General features: G+C 39.6%; 1 protein-coding gene across 9 annotated transcripts in view; it reads left to right on the top strand.

Moving 5' to 3' along the window:
* The window catches only part of LOC129729856 (uncharacterized), a 70535-nt gene that overhangs the window by 44890 nt on the left and 5286 nt on the right, over nt 1-20359 (top strand). For 4 of the 9 annotated variants that reach the window (XM_055688705.1, XM_055688706.1, XM_055688704.1 and 1 more), the window contains 8 exons: nt 2004-3044; nt 3587-3910; nt 4273-4419; nt 14347-14500; nt 15211-15368; nt 15605-15728; nt 16062-17414; nt 20025-20090. In XM_055688705.1, the coding sequence (XP_055544680.1) occupies nt 2004-3044; nt 3587-3910; nt 4273-4419; nt 14347-14500; nt 15211-15368; nt 15605-15728; nt 16062-17414; nt 20025-20090 (3367 nt within the window). Of the gene's footprint in view, nt 1-2003; nt 3045-3586; nt 3911-4272; nt 4420-14346; nt 14501-15210; nt 15369-15604; nt 15729-16061; nt 17744-20024; nt 20091-20359 lie in introns of all 9 variants that reach the window. The other 5 variants (XM_055688711.1, XM_055688709.1, XR_008728749.1 and 2 more) reach the window with 4 other exon arrangements.

Raw genomic sequence — 20359 nt, 5'->3', positions numbered from 1 at the left:
GTCTTCCACTCCTTCCTCCTGCTGTTCTGCGATCCGTTGATCCAGCTCTCTGGCGTATTCTGCTGCCACGCCATCAGCTTTCAACCGCTGAATGTTGAAACGCGTCGTCCTCTCTGTGCGAGACTTCAGCACGTTCGACAACCGTGCGCGGATATTACAAACTACGAGATAATGGTCAGAGTCAGTGTTTGGTCCCCGGAAAGACCTAACATCAGTAACATCCGAAAAGTGCCGACCGTCAATCAGTACTTGATCGATCTAGGAGCAGGATTTTCCATTTGGATGCATCCAGGGGTGTTTCAGAATATTCAAACGTGGAAAAAAGGAGCTTCATATGGCCATTCCTCTGGCCGCGGCAAAATTTATTAGCCTCAGGCCGTTTTCATTGGTTGACGAGTGGAGGCTATGCCTTCCAATGACCGGACGGAAGAATTCCTCCCTCTCAACCTGTGCGTTTGTGTCTCCGATGACGACTTTCACGTCGTGTTTTGGGCACTCGTCATAGATTTGCTCAAGCTTGTCATAGAACTGTTCTTTGACTTCATCGGAATTGTCGTTTGTCGGTGCGTAGGTGTTGATTAAACTGTAGTTGAAGAATTTGCCCTTAATCCTCAACACCCATATACGGTCATCTACGGGCCTCCACCGGATGACTCTTGTTTTCTGATTTCCCATCACAACGAAACCGACACCCCGTTAAACTGCTTTGCTTCCCTATCTCCGGAATTTGGCCACCAAACCTCCTGAATCGCTGCGATTTCGACTCCCTGCCGCTGTAGTTGTCGAGCCAGCAAGCCAGCCCGCGCTGGTTCATTGAGAGATCGCACGTTCCAAGTACCCAATTTCCAATCGTTTATCTTAATCTTTTTCCGTGTTCGTAGCCTAGGTCTTTGCCGATTGATCCGTTCCGTATTTCTAAATTTGTTGTTCGGTCGCATTCCATAATTCAGCCGCCCGCTGCGGGTCAGACGCTGATGTACGCCGCCCCTAATATGGGGATACAGCCGCCTACGACCCCCTTCCCAGTCAGCATACGACCATAGTTTTCACCGGGGGTTGGTTACCCGATCTCCGCTAAGGTTACTCGTATTCCGGTCGGCACCACGTGGAGGTTGGGATAGGAGCTGCTGGACAGAGGTGAATGGCCACATTAGGGTCTCAAGTTACACGTGTCTAGCCATTTGCCAACCTCCGAGGTACATGCCTTCCAAAATTCGAAGTCGACCACGTGGTGGCTCGAAGTCTGCCATTTGTGGCTTCGGCACACCTTCACCTTAAAGTAATGTGAACGAAATTGGCTCATGAAGCGAGATTAACTATGAAATAAAATAAAAGCAACAAATAAATTTACTTCATAATGCGAAAAAAACTTATTAATTTTTCCATAATAAGCGTTTTAAAAAGCCTTCTATAGACCAAACATTACTAGTACAATAATTCAATCTCAAGTCCTGACGAATTCTGGATAACAACTTCCAGTTCACAACGATGTTGTACTTTGGCTAAATGCAAAATTGTTGAAAAAATTACGTAAAATCCGATTTTTTTTTGAGAGAATGTGAAACTTATGCTAGCAAACTTGTATCTGTGCAGGCATTGAAGTCAATGCCATTTAAATGAGAAACCTCAAAAAGTTATGCAAACTCGTTGTGAAGAACTTCAACATTCAAAACGATTATCGGTTAAGTCTATCCTGATACAAGTTTTATACATTGCATTTATTGTAATATAACCGTAATTGACATATATATTTTTATTTCTGTATAATACTTTGCAAACTCACAAATTGGATCAACTATACTCGTTACAATTCTTCTCGATTGCACACACAATTTCTACTCTGTAAAATATCACGAACTAGAAGTAGCATTACTAGCGAATCTGTTCATATGTGTAGTAGACTCAAAGCCTAATCGAATGTTTCCTTGCAGCGATAACCAAACAAGTACCCTGATTATTCAAAACCACTGCGAACAAATGTGTCCCGTTTGTTTCTATTTCAGACTGAAGCAGAATCTGTGGTTGACTCTGCGAAAGAAAACGAACCCGATACTGCAACTGAAGATATTGAAACAGGCGAACAGACGGAAAACAAAAATATAGAGGCCCCTAAGCAAAACGATAACCTAGCAAATAACAACGAAGTTGATAATGGTTGGTTAGAACTGGTCGAGAATGGTCAAGAGAATGGGGAGAATAGAGATGAAGAAAGTGTTAAAAACGATAATCAAACCGCAGCGATGGTCAACGGAGGCATAGAACAGAATGATGTTCCGGCGGAAGCAATTAACCAACTAGACAGCGAAGGTAATGTTCAAGAGACAGTAGAAAATGCAAAAAACTTAGAGGATGGGGAGCTTGTAGAACAAGAGAACGGCTCCGAGAACATCGATAAAGATAATTCGGACAAAGCTGATAACTACGTTGACACCAGTGAAGTCGATGAAAATAAAAATGATCAAAATTTTGAAAAATCATCAAACGAATCAACTACTATTGATGTGAATGGGAACCTTGGTGATACAAACGATGCACAAAGTAGACAATCTTCGGCGAAATTAAAAGAAAATAATATAACAACACTTGAGCAAACGTCCAGACCAGTTAGCACTCACAGTGCTAAGCAGAACGAACTTCAAACAAAATCGGCTGCCTCTGTAAGATCTTCTGTGAACTCGGCTAAATCAGCTAGCGCCAAAAGCATCCGGAGTGCCTCTACGGCCTCCCAAAACAATAATGATGAAATATTAGCAGAACCCGCCGCCAGTGTTGACGGTATTCAATCAACTCACACGTCCAGACCGTCAACGACAATCAGCAACAACAGCAAGTCAGCCTCATCACGGGCCGCATCAACTGCTTCAACAGTGCGCAATGCCTCGGCGGGCTCGGCCTTGCAGAATGGTCGTCAGTCGGCCAAATCGTCTGCTACTGCAAAGGAAACCCGTCCAGATCAGGACGGGCTTGAAAATGAAGAAGAGGACAGCAACGACGACTCAAACCAAGCCGACGTTGAAATAGTCCATTACAAAGCTAGCGATGAGGTATAAAGTCTATAATCTTTGGCTTCAGTTCTATCGAAATTTCTTGCGACAGTTAAACTGTTACTTTTTGCCTATGGAATGGATTGAATTTTAACCCAAAATTTATATATATATATATATATATATTTATTCATAGAATGTCTATCAGCATTTAATGTTGTCCATTGTTTTTTGATTAGAAACCTTCTATCTACAGCATTCTTAGAAGCATAGACAGTTTGTACTATTGATATCTTTAGAGCTACCCTAGATGTAACTATCCTATTTCATGTGTATAAGAATGCATAGATTTATACTTTTGGAAAAAAAAAAAACAGATCAAATGTAGAATGACAACAAAATAGAAAAAAAGCATTCGTGTTTGTATATGTGTTTGTTCAATGTTCAAATATAATATGAAGTATTTCTGTCTGTCTTATCAATTACTGCCTTTTTTATAAAACAGCCTCGGACTATTCGAATAGTTATGTCTAACTATCCCATTTTTCTTTTCTTCTGTTTACCATTCTCATGTTAAATACCGACTAATCGTTATCATTTAGGACGCAAACAAGGACCGTTTTTCGGCAAAGGCGAGAAATGACCAGAGCGGAGTTCAAGAGCCACCAAACGAAGCTACTGATGGAGAAACTATAGAAGTTCCGTTTAATAAGGAACAGATAGCGATCATAAACAATGGTCCGCTCGAGTCAATCACTCAAAACGATGACGCGGCTGCTTCGAAAGCAATCAACGCAACTAACTATCCAGAAAACGCACCTGACTCGCCAAGTTCGACCCTGGCTATCGAGGGAACCGTTGAAGGTGAACCGGATGCCGGTCAACTGCACAGTGCCAAGCCGGTCAACAGACTAGATTCATCCCATGTAATGTTTCAAAGATAGTATAGATTCGGCTAGTAGTAGTAAAGAGATTTCAATTAGTGTCGGTGTCACTTGCTCCCATACAAGGCAAGCCAAAGGCTTTTGTAAATACGCATAATGTTGTTGTGCAGCCCTTCAATTCGATTACTTCCGGAACGTAGTTTCAGTCCAAAGTTCCCAACGTCAGTAATAAAACTGATCTCGAAAATCTTATACTGAATTGAAGGCTTCGTAGTTTTCCGTTTCTTTTAGTACGATTATTTACCGCGATTATATGATGTTTGCTCCTAATTATGTTCGGTTGTTTACTCCAAGCAAAGGACGGATCAATGTGAGAACGTATAGTATTTATATGTCTTCCACAGGGTCGCTCGCTGCAGGACATTATCAACAGTGGCGATATGGAACAGTTGGCGGTAATCGTGCTGGATGGCAAGGGTAGCAAATTATTGGGATACCGTTCAGAGCTTCCGGAGATTCAAGCGTTCTTGGAAAACGTGCCTTCCTACATGGTGAGTGCGTTTTAATCTCTAGTTACAGGCGAATAACCCTTAATCAAGGATTTCATTACTTTGGTACATAGAAAGCATTAATAGAAGAATTTAATATTTGCATATTAGAGGGAATATCTAGAAAATTTTCTTTTTACTACTACTAAATTTAATACAACAAAATTGGAAATATTTCGAAATGAAATGTGCAGAAATTGTTAGAACTAGACATTATCGCAATTCATTTAATTTTGTAATAGTTAAAGTTTAAAAGCGTAAAAAAATTCAAAAGGCTTTACTGAAAAGCAACATGGTTGGACGCGCTTGTCTCCGATAAATTGAATTTGTGTGTTTTTTACCTCAAGTGTAACTTTTTATTTTAGCGCTATACTTTTTGTTTGGCCCAAGAAATCGATATTAATGATAAAATTTTTAGCTTTTGATCGATTTTAAATTTTTGACGTCAAACTGAATGAAGTTTTCAAGAAAAAATGCCTACCTGTGCTTTAAATAGCAATAACTATGCACACAACATATGTATTTTACCGTTTTTGAGGGTTTAAGACCCAGGAGATTTAATCATTGAACATTTTTTTGGATTGCCTCAGGAAATTTTACATGAAGTATAAAATTTTGGAGCAAGTATTTTTTTTATTTTGGAGAAGTTGAAGTTGTCTCCAAATACAGTGCCTCCACAGTTTTGGGTCACTTTTACGAAAATAGTTTATCCTCACGAAACTGAACAATTTACGTTAGCGGTGGTATTTTTTAAAGCTCAGTTCTAACCTTAGTTAGGGGGATTAGGGGCATAATGAGCACACGGGGCGAAATGGGCACCCCTCTTTTATGCGAATCTACGCATTTTTTAATACAATATGGTATGTGGATCTCTTCCGTAGTTACTACAGTATCTCTTCATGTAGAACAAAAGTGATTTGTCTGTTTAAAATATGGAAATATATTGAAAAAATCAACTTGGTTCCTGGATGTTGGAAAAATTATTATTATTGCGCACTACAAAATAAGCTTCTACGGTCGTTTAAATGGCTCAACCAAGTATGTAAACACATCAATATAACGTATGGGTCATACCCCAAATTTCACCATCATTGAAGTTTTGATTTAAAGCTATTAGTGTTAAAATCTCATGTTAACTTTACCTAAGAATTGGCCACCATGAGGCGCGACGGGACATTAACGAAACAAGCCGCCAAGTATCACGGCATCTCGCGACAATCGTTGGCCCATTAGTTGTACTTCTACACAGTTTCAAGATATGTTTTATAAGAGTGCTCATTATACCCCGTGGGTGCTCATTCCGCCCCAGTGGGGTGTCATTGTACCCCACACATCGACTGATTGCTAGTTTTTGATGCATGAATCTAATTTGTGTTTTTCATCATCATACGATTAACTTTTCAATTTGTGAATATTGTACCTTCAATTATAGATAGTTGATTCAAGTTTTGCACTGAAGACAGCTTAATTTTTTTTTTCGTTTTCAATGCTTAAATCAGCAACCAAGTTAGGGTGCTCATTATGCCCCTATTTCCCCTATATGATTGAAATGATTTGAATTTGTGAATGTCATTACGAATAATAATCTTGCTCGGTACATTAATCGTTTAATGTGACCCATAATTGTAATAATGTTACATTTTGCGGTGCACAATTGTGAGACAGTTCATATTTTGGTTATTTTTGTCACTTTTGAACCAGACTGAATGAAATTTCCTATTTTCAAGCTGTTACAACAATGAAATAACTTTTTTGATAGATTTTGACGATTTTATAGACTAAATGATTTTAAATTCCAAAAGTGACCCATAATTGTGTCTATTGCTATGTAAATAATATTTTTCTTCTCTACCGGTTTATATACATCAGTTGCAGTGAAACTTTTCGAAACTGATTGAAACTAATCAAAAGTACACATCAGAACACAGAAATAGTCAGTAAAACATTGGTTGTTGGTAATTTTTCCGTTTTTTTATTCTTTCTGAATATTCAGACAATACGTTGACTGACCCATAATTGTAACGTTTGCGGTAAAAAAAGGACAAAAATTGCCGATTTTTCATGGGTTTACCTTTAATCGCACTGACGAAACTACTCATGCATCACCAATCATAGTAACCAATGAGTTAGCAAAAAAAAAGTTGACAGCTCTATCAGTCAAACTCTAACTGTGATGGCGAAAAAAGTAAAGCTACTCCGTTCAGAAATGTGCGCGTTCAAAGAACGGTACCCCGCCGCGTCAAAAACGGACACCGTGCGGCACTTTGTGGACGCCGGATATGCCCGTTCCGGCATCTACAATATCTATTGGACAACGATCCGAGCATCGAAAGAAAGCCCGGTTCCGGAAGGCCAACGACCCTGAGCGACAAGAAGCTTCAAAGGATGCTGAAGAGGGAAACCGAGGGCAAAGTGGCTAAATTGCTGCGTGCACTTGGCCGGGAGGTTGGTGCATGCGGTGAACAGCGAAAAAATATTTGAAGAACATGGGCATACATGTCAGGAAGCGGCAGTCTCGTCCACTGGTCTCGGAGCTGCAGGCAATGACGCAGCGACAGCGGTTGAATAAGATGGTCAAGTCGATTTTCCCGGCGAATCGCTACGTGGCAGTGGTGATGGACGACGAGACCTATCTCACCCTGGAAGGCAACGACTGGCAGGGTACTTCGTATTTCACTTCTCCCACGAAGGAGGTGAAACTTATTTCACACACCAAGTTCCCCAATAAGGTGCTGCTGTGGCTGACAATCAGTGAGAAGGGGATGTCAAAGCCGCACTTCTTTCGCTCCGGGTTGGCCATGAACAGGGAAATTCATAGTACGAAATGCCTGCCAGAAGTTGCGTCGTTCATCAAAAAATACCATAAGGACGAAGACACGGTGTTCTGGCCAGATTTTGTGTCGGCCCACTACTCGAATCGATCGTTGGAGGAGATGGAGCGGCTGAATATCGATGTGGTACCGAAGCCGGCGAATCCGCCCACCGTCCCCCAGCTGCGTTCCATCGTGAATTTCTGGGCAAACTTGAAGCGCAAGATCTATTCCAACAATTTCGTCGCGAAAACGGAGGAGTAATTAATAAAAAAACGAAGAAAGAGCTTAAAAACATGCCTACACGCATGTTTTCGTCCGCCATGGTGAATGTTCCGGTTAACTGCCGGAAGGCCGCTCGCAAGGGCGTAGATTTTTTTGGCAAATAAGATAAAATAATTACCATTAATGGGAAATTTATCCAACTCAATTATCTGTCTTAGTTTTTTTTCATCACCATCTGAAAAAAGTCCATTTTTACCGCAAACGTTAGAGTAACTGTATATCATCCGGTCTCCATCAAGTATTGCAGTAACTCTTCAATGGAGACGCATAGTGGTTTCATTTAACGGCATTGAAAAATTACATAAAAAAAATCTCAATTTTAAAATATTGTTTCAACACTTCTGATTCTACTGAAATTTCACACAGCTGATCTTATGAGCTAAAGGTGTCATTTTGGGCTATTGGTAATTTTTGACGTGGGACTACGTCTTTGTTTTCTATACTGGGATGCATTCTGTAAAAAAGGAAACGAAACTGGCAAGTGTTACGTCAGATTTCAAACGATAATAACAGCATAACCACATGATGGGTAACAATAACCAATATATTGTTGGGTAGATAAAACGTGTAATAATTTTATAATACGCTAGTCATCATTATTATTTCACTGTTCAACAGAGAAAATTGATGAAAAGTTACAAGAAAATTTACGCGAACAATGAACCAATCACACGCGAGCATTCCTAGCACAGACGATGTGAATGGACACCAACCATTCCCTGTGATATTTTCTGAACAACAGAAATTAATCATTTCATCAAACTTTAACTTCCTTGTAATTGTTGATTGTTATGATTTTTCGCTGGAACTTGTTGATTATTTTGTTCAACATATCTTCTTATGTTTCCCTATGAGTGAACCTATGTAACGGCTTCGAAATTATTTTTATAATAAGATTTATGTAATAAATTTAATTTGATCATAGTTAAATAAAACAAACAATGTATTATGATAACGCAGGTATTGTTGGATTTGGTTTATGAAGAAATAGAGTTAATTCTGTTTCAGACGCATTGCGAGAAATTCTTGGTGCTTCTACAATAACAACGACACGCTTGTGCCTTGTTAAATAAATGTTGTTCGCACAAAAACAAACACTACACAATATCGTTAAGTGTAGTCGAAGTTCTTTCGAATGTTGTTCAATATATTTCTAAAAAGAAAATTTATGGGGAGGCTGCGTATGAAAAAAATACTTAAATCACAGAACAAACGAATTGTTGCTGTCTGCAGATTCTGTAACCTTTGTAACTAAAAATCCTTCTTATTACAGTGTTTAGCCCCACGTCACCATTTCATACAACCCTAGGGCTGTATACCTTGTTGTATTTTTTTAAATCACGACTAATTTATGAAAAGGGTTTATGAAAAAGAATGTTGATGATAACACAAATTCGTAAAGCCACAACGGTTTGTTCCGGAAACTCGGTAAATACGGAACGCAGCGTGAGCCAGTATAACCTGAATACCACGTGCCTGCTGACACCAGAATATGTCTGAAAACATTTTGACACAGCATGTACTTCAGTAATGCAAAGAAATCTTGATTCGGACGGTTGAATTACTGTACATCGAATTGAATAAAAAAGTTGTTCATTTAGTATTTTCTGAAAAAAAAAATGTCGCGAAACTTGAATGCTTCCGATCCTGGAATTTTCAACTTTTTCGCCGCGAATTACCACTGTCCCTAATGATGAGACAATGAGGCTTCGTCAACATCTGTGTGTGCAGTGTCCGATCCCGTGATTTTCCACTGTGTTCTGATGTTCGTCATGATTCGGAGCGTTCTGCACCTTGTAGGTATGCAGTCCCTCCCGGCCTTTATCTCTCTAAACGAAATACTTGGACAGACTTTTGGCCACATCCCTGGCCGAAGCATTGGGATTCCGCGTAAACGCGACGTGGCTTCTCGGGTAACGGCATTTTTTTCCAATTTTCGAAAAGCTGACTGCGATAAAAATACAGTATAAACAAAAGACTCCAAACTACTTGAGCCAAATTGTCAAGACAAAACACCCAATGGAAAATTTTCTACAGTGTTTTTCCTGTGTTGCAATCTGATGTGTATTTTTTATGGTGTACTCTTCCGGTGTATTTTCTTAACTACTAAATTTATTACAACTAGATTGGAAATATCTCGAAATGCACAAAAAAAAATCTGTGACATTTGCAGAAATCGTTAAAACTACACACTATCGCAATTCGTTCATGTTCCAAAAGTTAAAGGTTAAAAGCGCAAAAAAAATATTTTCAAGAAGCTTGAATGAATGGTAAAATGGTTGGATGCGATCGTCTCCGATAAACTTTATTTTGCCTCAAGAGTAGCCTCTCATCTTAGACTCGTGTTTTTTGTGTGGCCCATAGGGTAATACTTTTTGGAAAAAAGTGGCTCAAAAATCAACTTTTTTTTTTAAATGCAAGCCATTTTACCGATTTTTAATTTTTAGTATCAAATTGAAGGAACTAGCGGAGCTTTCAAGGAAAAATACCAAACTGTACTTTAAATAACAATAACTGTGTGAAAACCATAACACATACCGTATTTTGCCGTTTTTGAGGGTTCAAGACCCAGAATGTTTTTCCGGTATCGAACGTTTTCGTCAGTGGTTTTCTTCGGCCCCCTTTTGCATAAGATTGCTGCAGAAAAACTACCGAAGGAAACCATTGACGAAGACGTTCGATACCCTACTTGTTTTTGTTTTGAAAATAGATTTTTTTATTCTTCAATGTCTCTAAATATATCAAATGCGTCTCCTTCAAGCAGGCTTCTTCCGTTCTCTTGATTTTTGCTCAAATTTCCTTCTCTACCAGCCAAACCCCTTGGAGAACTAGAATTTCTCTTACACAGAGTGAGTAATTATCCACATGTCGGCGTAGAGTATTTCAGTCGCAGAGTTCCTTTTCAGTTTCACTCTTAATCATCGCGTGTTAGGGGTAAAAAATTGTTTGCTCTCGCTGTTTAAGAGGGAGTAGTAGAAGGTGGTCAAATATCATAATATTTAGGTTCACATTGAAGCCACATCCTAACCGTTTTCGAATTTGATATTATAGGAAGATTTACAACTCACCATGGGTGCGTATTCTGCAGAAAGTTAAATTTTATACTGTTTTGCCACACCCCAGAGCGATGAGAACGGTAACGCAATGCTCAGTTGATCGCCGAGCATTTTATTCACTTTTCTTGCGTGCGCGGATGAGTAATTCACAAGAGTTTCACTGGGTTTTTGCTCTGTCAAGTTAGGAGCGTTTTTTCTTCAGAGAAACTATTGCTCTGCGCTCTCTCTACAGCAGATGGTGTGATGCACATTGAATGTAAGCTCACTCTTTTTGAGAGGGAAAAAAACTGTTTTCTCTTTAAGATGAAGATAAGCAAAACAAAGCATGCCTTCAAGCATTACAGTAACTCTTAAATATAAATATAAATGGAGACGCATGGTGATTTCATTAATCGGTATAGTGCTGCAAGCGTCATTTCACCCCAATTATTGCTTTACATCTCTTTGTATATTATTCTACGTTCAAGTTTGGTAGTAATATAAGTAAACATTTTTTGTGAGTTTTTGCAGATTATTTTAAGAACTAAAAATGCTCGCTGGTACAAGTAAAGTGAGTAAAGTTTCCTATTTCTATAACTCTTGTTAACGAAAAAGAGAGGTAGAGAGATATTCGATTCAAAGATGGATTAGCATAGCATAGCATAGCATAGCATATTTGATCGCCCGTGTGTTGCCCGCGATTGACCAGAATCAGCTGAAATTGCACAAAGAACCGTCAAAATGGTGCCTAGGAGTAGCAAGCCATTTTCAGTGTACAATTCCTGGTGATTTTTCTTTTCACTGGTCAATAACGTAGCTGGCCACGCCCAATGCAGATCAATAGAGGAAGGGATATCGGGAGTGTTAGTTTAATACTTGTTGCTACTAGAGACCGAGGAATCCTCTGCATCATCCACAAGTATCAAAGGAAGAAATTAGTGTTAGTGGAAAGGAATTGATCTGGATCCATCGAGGTTGATGGTGCGATCTTTTCTACACAAATTCGCGCCCGATATGGATATTTCTCAGTATCTGCGCAACTGGCCATCAGAAGACGATATAAATAGAACCGCATCACGATCGCTGTATCGGCATATAGGAGAATCGAAGTTTCCAGGTATCATCGGCAACCAATCGTTAACAGTCTGTATCACACCAAACTTCGCGTTTCATCCCGTGAACTATTAAAATTTACCTCGAAACGAATGAATTTCGTAAAACGCACCGCACGCCGAACGCAAACTACTTGTACCAGCTCAAAGAACCGTTAGAGCGAGTAAAAAAAACCCACAAGGCACACCCGAGCATTATACGATATAATGGTCATTGAACTCCGAAACCGCTGTATTAAGATAGTTACACTGAGCGCTGTCAAAATAACGTGCGCGAAACTGAGCTGACCTCCCCGAAGCAAACAATAGCGTGCCCACTACACTCCGAAACCCCTAGATAAACAAAACTCACCCGGGCCGATGATGCTTTTCACCGGGGCATTTTGCACGACCGCTCCATTTTCTCCTACCGACGCATACGAGACACGACGTTTCGCACCAAAGACACCTACTGAGTATAAAAACTGACAAAGTTCCATGCATTCATAGCCCAAAAACTTAAAAAAATGCATTAAACAAAACAGAGTTCCAAATTTATTATTAAAATGCCAAAATAATTGCAATCAAAGTTCAGTTGTCGTGAACTATTTTCACGCCCAAAACGATTTCAACATAATTAAATAAAAGTTACTTATGTGTATCAACATTTGTCCAAAAGCTAGGAAAATCATAAAACAAGAACATAGAACTGAATGAAATGTCACCGCCCTGCTAGGACTCACAATTGTAGACGATGCATCAATCGCATGCCGCATTGTCATGCTCGAATGATAAATTTTGAAACTAAATTGTAAAACTGTCAATTTTGACCTGTGAGAGTGCACCGCACAATCTGGTTTGTAAATATAAAAAAAAAACTACCCGCAACCGAAAAGCTACCACACTTTGTGCACCCAACAGATGACACATTTACACTTCTGGCAAAGTCCAACACCCGCTAAAAACCACTACACACAGAGCCTAAGCATTCTTAAAATGTTTGATACAAAAACTTATACCTACTCATCTGTTTTATTTTGGTTATGCCTATGCCAGCGAAACAAACGCCGACAAGCACAACGCAACACCACTCTCTTCACACTCTCGCCAGATATTATCGTTCTCTTCGCTCACACCGCCATGCATTCCATTTTCGCATGTTAATAACGAACCGCTAGTTAGCGCGACGCACAAAGTAGGCACTCACACTCACGCAACTTAGCTGGCCTTACAATTTTCAATTGCAATTCGAGGAAAAATTATTATTTTCACGCAAAGAACACTGTGTTTTTCACAAATCCTTCACTTTTCTCACTTAGACAAAGCATCACAGATCACAACTTGACACTTTTTAACAAGTTTGGCCACTTAATTCACTTATAAATTAATAACTTGAACGGATAGCTTTCGGGGCACGTATTATTAGTTAGCTCACAAACAGTGGTCTCTTTGAAAAAAAACCTACACCGTAAAAACAAATCTTCTATTTCAACAAAAAAAAAAAAAACCAAATTATTCTTATTTCAAAAATCTCATTAAAAATATTTGTTTTTAAACTACAGAACTTTAGTTGAACATTGATGGTTGTCTGATCAAGGAGAAATGAGAAACAAAAAAGTTTAAATGTTTCAAAAACAAGAAAAAATAAAGCCAGAACAGTTTGTTTGGTTGGTAAAATGTCTCAATATTCGATTCAAAGATGGATTGAAGCATAAACTGCCGCTCCAAGCATAACTGTCCCATATTCTATGCAAACCTTATGGACGCTGGGACAGTTATGCTTGGAGCGGCAGTAAAGGCGTATTATCATAACTATAGCTAGATTTTGTCAAATTAAAATTAATTGGACAAAGTGAAGAAATGAATTCCTGGCCGAAGAGCATCCAGAAGCACGCGTATTCATAACTTGTTAGTGTGTAGTTCTATTCATGACTTATTAGTGTGTAGTTTTCAACGACTAATTCGTCTCGCGATGTATTTTGCAGAATAGACACGGGTGTTGGATAAAATTTGCTTTGAGGTTATTATTACAATTTGAGCATCAAAATTAGGTGTCTTGTTACGCAATACATTCTTCAAATTATGTGTCAAGTTCCGATTTCGTGAAAAACAAACGAGTTATTACAAAAAAATGTAGAATTTTCAGAGAGCCGTTTATTTATGATTATACTGAAAAAAAAAAATCAATCAAGACTGATTTGGAATTCTCTCAAGACTGTCGCACAGTCGAACTAATAAAAAAATTCGTGCTCTTGGTAACTAAGAGTCAATCTAGTCGTATATCTATTCATGCCAAGTTTTCTTATGTACATCATTAATTTATTTCTGGCGTCGAGAATATAAAAAGAGTACACAAATTGTTTTGAAAAAAAAAAAAATCGATAAAACCTCCAACCGTTCTAAACAATTACTTAATCGGGAGAACTGTAATTACAATGCGTTCAAACGGAGTTGTTCGGTGTTCTCATGCTGCATCGTTCTTTTTAATAAAGGTTCTATTAAGATAACAAGTTACTTGTTTCATGCAACACAAAAGTTGGTTTATCTAATGAATTATTTAGATTTGGGTGGCGGACAACTGAAAAACTTTTCATGTAGTATTTCATCACCAACACTATTTTGAGTATTAAAAAAGACAAAAATCGATCGTTTCAAAGGAAACGATCTTGTTACCGTTCGTCAATACTTATTTGATTAATTATTCCCCAGAACAAAATCCGTCGCGTTCACACGGCAGCTCGAAAAGGCAGCTTGCGTGACTTGCAGTCAGCTTTGGATCGGCGAAAATTCGCCACCGCCAAGGATGAGATTTCACCACATGGCGCGACACCTTTACACGTGGCAACTATCTTTGGACATTCGGGTGAGTAAATGATATAGGCGAAAGAAAATAGAATATTTTTGTGGCATTTTTAGCCTGATTGTGTTGTTTAATACTTTATTTGAAAAAAAAACTATTAAATTTATAACAATGTCAGTCAAAATTATCTAACCTTGACAACTTTTAAACCGACTTCATATAGAATACCTGTCTACACCCTTGACCGTACGCACTTTAGAGGTACATCCTCGACCGAGTTATTTTTTACTGACGCACAAGAAAATATATGTTTGTCATATCAATCGTCAGTTGTTCATTTTTCCCAGACGAAGGAGGAGTTTTCCTTCCCACCTTCTCACATACCAAGGAGGCAAACCAAGGTCATCGATAATCCATATTACAGTTTGTAGAGTATACAGACGTTTGATAGCTCGCACAGATACAATGGACTAGACTAATGACCGGTACAACACGATACCTAGTTTATTATTGTTTTCCTTTAAGTTTCAAACTGTCGTAATATACGAGTATCTTTCTCCTACACGGTGACAGCATAAAAGGACAAGAGTAAGACATTACCATCACCGGAATAACCGAAGACATTTTAATAGCTGTCGATGCTCACCAGAGTACGGACGTAAGCGGCTAGCCATGGATAAAACACAAACTCTTGACATCAACAGTAGCTACTAAGATACCTGCTTACTGCTTCGCTGAGAGGCTTAATTCGATTCTTACTTTTTGAATTGCAGGTATCGTGAGATATCTAGCTGGACGTTTTCCAGAAACTACTGGCGCAACGGATGACCAAGGCCGTACTCCACTCCATTATGCAGCTACTCTAAAGGATAACGGTCACTTCTATAACCTACTAACCCACTTGGGGGCGAATCCAAAAGCTGAAGATAACGTAAGTGGAAATAGTTGCATTATTGAAGGCTATATTTGTGCTCTAAGCTATTCTGCATAGTTCCAACACCGAGGCGGTGTAGGATATGCAGAGGTGCGGTAGTTATTGCTCCGGACAACATATCGCAAACTTAATTGTGTATCTAATAATACAACAAATGCAATTAAGATCGATTTAGCAATGATGTGCATACGTTTTTTTCCTGCAACAATTCTCATGCATTTGCTCCCGTTCAGTTGAATCATCCAGCTGAATTTTATTTGAACCACGATGAGGCGAACGAATTGCTATCTCATCGTCAGTTACTGCAGGACTATGGCGCCGAAGAGGATCTCGTTGATGAGATGCTAAGTGATCAAGGTATGCATCAATTAGTGATTTTTTTTTTCATGCCCAGTACATCATCTATAGTGCAAAATTTTTAACCGCTGGATGTTGTCTGTCCATTTTTTTCCATATTATTTAACATTTTGGCACATGCTTCAAAGCGAGTAGGCATTTTTGCTTTTTGGTGTCGTTTTGTTGCTGCAAGGAAAAAGATAATAAAGCTCGCACCGAATTTCTGAGTTTTGAGTCATTGGCCATCAGCAGACCGTGAATTCTTCCCAACGCCAACTCATGGTTGTCATGTTTATTCTCATTTCACTTCACGCTTAATCTCACCCCGTCGGGGTCACGGATTCAACACTGTAGTGCCCGATGATCAGCACAGCGCACGCCGTGAGTTAGACGATGTCGATACTCTCACCACGTTGGAGCGATGTTTCAAAATTATTCACGAACCAGTGGTGGACCTAATGAAGAGTGTAGATCTTCCTACGAACAGTGTTCCCGGTAGTGCTTCGTCTCTGCGAATATTAATAACCTCCTACTTAGCCAAGTTTCTGAAGCAAAGTGTCTTCGACAAAGTCAAAAAGCGACAAACTAAGCTAGACCACAATCTTTTCGACGTAATTTGGCCGGCAATGAAGAAAGCTACGAAAGAGAAAAAGATTGATGAAGATCTGAATGTGGGAATTGTGATACCAGATTACGATGTGTTTGTAGTTTTCCAGGAGTTTTTAGTTCCGCTTATAAAAGATATGCACTGCATGGATATGCAGCAAAACTTTGAACCTCATCCAGCAATTCAGTTCTTCCCTAGATACACACTAACCGAAACATCAAATCCACACCGTGAAGGAAATGGCCATGTGTTGCGAGAAAATCCCGACGAAATTCAGCTTAATCTTGATACGTCGGGTAAGTTTATTACTGGTGTAGTTATCGAATGCTGTCGCAACTTGGATGACTTCGAATTTCCGTTAAATCTAAGTATCGCTCACTTGGAACGAGTGGAACGTATTTTAACGTCGAAAATCCTTTCTATGGCTTTCGCTGCTGCTATTGGCGAAGAACAATTGGGTACCTACTACACAATGAACGAAGTGTTGGAAAACCCTTCGGAAATTCGAACGATACTTGCTGCTACTGGCCTTTTGATTCCAATGCTTGACCATTCAGATCCATACCAACTAGCGGAGTCTATTGCGATCAATGGAAGGTTCTGGCCATACGGTCGAGGCGTCTACGTCAGCCACAATCAAGATCTTGTAGCATGGATAAACACACAAGAACATATTCGAGTATTAGTTTGCACAAGCTCACAACAACCTGCCAATATCGGAGCCACCTATTCGAAAATAGGACGTGCGATGAACTTTCTCGAAGGCAAAATACAGTTCAAGCACAGTTACTTCCTGGGATATCTAGTATCGCGACCTTCGTTTCTAGGAACTGGTTTCAAGATCACCCTAACTCTAGAGCTTCCCCATCTGCGTAAGGAGAGAGAAAACCTGCGACATCTGTGCGTAGTGCGGGAGTTACATTTGCTAACATCGGAGGATCTACAATCTGTTCGGATGAGCAATATGCGTAGTTTGTCGTTATGCGAATGGCAAATATTTCAAAATTATACCAGTGCCATCACTAACATCGTAGCACTGGAGAAGGAGCTTTCGTTGTCCAACTCGTTGCACATCGCGGCCACTTTGCTGAAGATATTTCGTAAGAAAAAGAATAGCTTGGTGGAAGCGGCGCCAACCCACTAGCGACACCCTGTACCGCAGTTTCCCACCAACTACTAATTACTGCTCACTAAATCAGCTCTTAGAGTACCTAGCCACACCAAGCAGCAGCAGATACACTTTTTTGATGTTAGCAAGACTTATTAATTAGTGCGTACGATAACGATTAAAAAAAAAGGTTCCTTTTTTTGTTTGAAACTGATGTACAAAAACTACAAGACTAACCATTTGTACCGAGTATTCAGCCAAAGTGGTCCATTGAATGTAGAGAGTGGTTTGTTGGAAAGATTTTGACGGAATAGCACTCGGGTTAGTAGCGTACTTGTTATACAATCGAGCTCTCATTCATTGCTAATTAAATGTTAAATGTAAGTGTAATGTCTATTATTTATGTTTAATTTCTTCTCGATCAGGATTAAAAGCATGGTCGCAACTACGGGGGGGCTAGGGGGGCTTCAGCCCCCCCTAGAAAGTGTTTAGCCCCCCCTAAAATTTCCCAAAGAATGATTGTATTCAATATAAATACATTCTATTCTACTTATCAGAGCATCAACACAAATTGAGATGTCGTCATTCATTGGCTAAGAACTAGTTCTGCACCCAGGATCGATTCTCAAATCTAGCTCTCTTATTCATCTTACTAGTCAGACGAGAGCTGTAGTAACTCGTGCTGTATCAAGAAGTTGTCGCCATTTTACTCGGTTTTGGGCTGTGTTTCACCAGTTCCCCAGACGGTTTCATCACTCGCAAGTCTCTTTCGATCTGGTCGAGACATCATGCACGCTGCGTTCCTTACTTTCTGGGGCCGGTAGGGTTTGCTGAAGAGAAGTGATTGCACAGGGTTGTCGCCCGGCATCCTTAAGCTTGTATCAGACTAACCGTTGCAGCGGTCAACCGCTACCGTTCCGTTCTTTTTCGACCAATCAGAACACAGCGGTCGACCGTCGCTTGTTGTTGTTGCAAAAAAAAGAATCTTTTCTATTTTTGCCGCCGACCGTTCCCAACGGTTGCCGGCTGCTGTCATTGACATGGCGAAGGCTAACGAATCTCCTCACACCTACACAAGATCACATATAGAGACTCAACAAATGAAAATGTGTGCTGCTCTTTTTGGCACACACGACAGTCAGTCAAAACATTGATAGCACCGGCAACGCTGGTTGGCGATGTCAATTTTCGACCAACGCACACTGATAAAAATAAATCCAAATTCCCACTAATTAAAAGCCGCTGGGCTGGATACCTTAAATATAGCATTTCTTAAGTAAAATTGGTCAACAAATTGATTGGCGATGGTTTTATTTTGAACAGGGTACGAGAAATGGTCTTTCTCGCCTCTTTTCACCCTATTTTTGCGTATTTTTGGAAATATAGACCCTTTCCCGTGCCCTGCACAGAATGAAAATTTCACCTATCGATTTATTGGCCAATTTTACATAAGAAATGCTATATTTAAGGTATCCAGCCCAGCGACAGCAACGGCGCAACAATGTCGAAGTGGCGGAATTCTAGTTGATCCAGCAGAATCAAGTCGACATCCGGGGCGTTCAGCGATCTACTGTTACATGTACCGAGCTTCTAATCGTCGTCCTTATTTCGTCGGCTGGGTCATTGCCTATTGTTCCGGTCCGTTTTGAATTCTTCGTAATATGTTTATTTTAGTATGCTGCCTTACTAGAGCTGCGATGCCTAGTCTCGCGACGGGACCGCCGCCATAGGTGTAGCTGGCGAGACACCGCATTTCATAGTTCAGCCGTTTAAGCCGCCCCCAGCCTGTGGGGTTCAGACAAGCTGCTCTCTAAGGAGAACAACTACCCCTTTCCTGTCAGCATACGACCAAGTTCCCACCGGTTTTCCCTTGGTTGCTCGTATCTCAGTCGGTAACACCTGGGTACAGGAATAGGGCATTATGCCTTGAACCACACTGGGGTCTATTTTATTCCAGCTAGTACGGGTGTGCTGTGAAAAAGCACTGCCCAGCAGTTTACCCAACCTGGCTCTCCACAATATCAAATCGTTGTTGCTGAAAGAGGTTGGCGTTGACGCTGTGTTCAAGATATTCAGTACATTTTCGGAGATTCTATCGCGAAGTGATTTTTTCTGCTGTTACGACACTATTTTAAGCGTTATTAAATATGCATATTAAAACTCATTTTTTTGTTTTACAAAATTACATACATGAAAACTAGCCCCCCCTAGAAATTTTACTTAGTTGCGCCCATGATTAAAAGTTCATTTCATTTTCAATGTCATTTTCTCTAACACCATGCAAAATTAACGAGTAAAAATATATACAATTTCGAATTTTATTTTTATGAAGATCTTCTAAAACATTGCAAAACTTTGTGCAATAAAAAATCAAGATTGAGCAATGTCAGAGAAACATAAAAAAAGTTTCTCAGTATAAAAATCTTTCCAACAGTTTATCCTTCGGTTGCAATTCGTTTGTTCGGTTGCCTTAATCAGTGACAATGTCTCACAAATTGCATGCGTAATTGCACCAGCTGTATTCGATTTTATTTGTTTAGTGAAGCGCACTATTTGTTAATTAATGGCTCTATTTTGTTCCTATCGTGAATGACGCTTTCAGAGCATAACGGATCACAAGTGGAAATACCCTTATTCCGAACAGAGGAAGGACGGTACCTTGCAACTTGTAAGTATTGATACTTGTCGATTGCATTGGCCTTCAGCCTCGAGCATCGTTTCTTAACACCTTTTTCACATTGCAATTTTTCTTTTATTTATGAACTTGACAATAAACTAAGGTCTTTTTTACTTTTTTGGGTTGTATATAAAACGAAGCAAACCGTTCTAAAATGTTTGAACCTCGCTTGAATATGATAGTGGCATAGCGGTCAATCTAGAGACCAAAATGCAATGTTTTAAATTTTGAGTATTTACACCAAAAATTGTGATTTTTTT

The sequence above is a fragment of the Wyeomyia smithii genome, chromosome 3 (assembly GCF_029784165.1).
Source record: "Wyeomyia smithii strain HCP4-BCI-WySm-NY-G18 chromosome 3, ASM2978416v1, whole genome shotgun sequence".
Taxonomy (NCBI): Eukaryota; Metazoa; Arthropoda; class Insecta; order Diptera; family Culicidae; genus Wyeomyia; species Wyeomyia smithii.
This window is presented reverse-complemented; position numbering and strand designations above follow the sequence as displayed.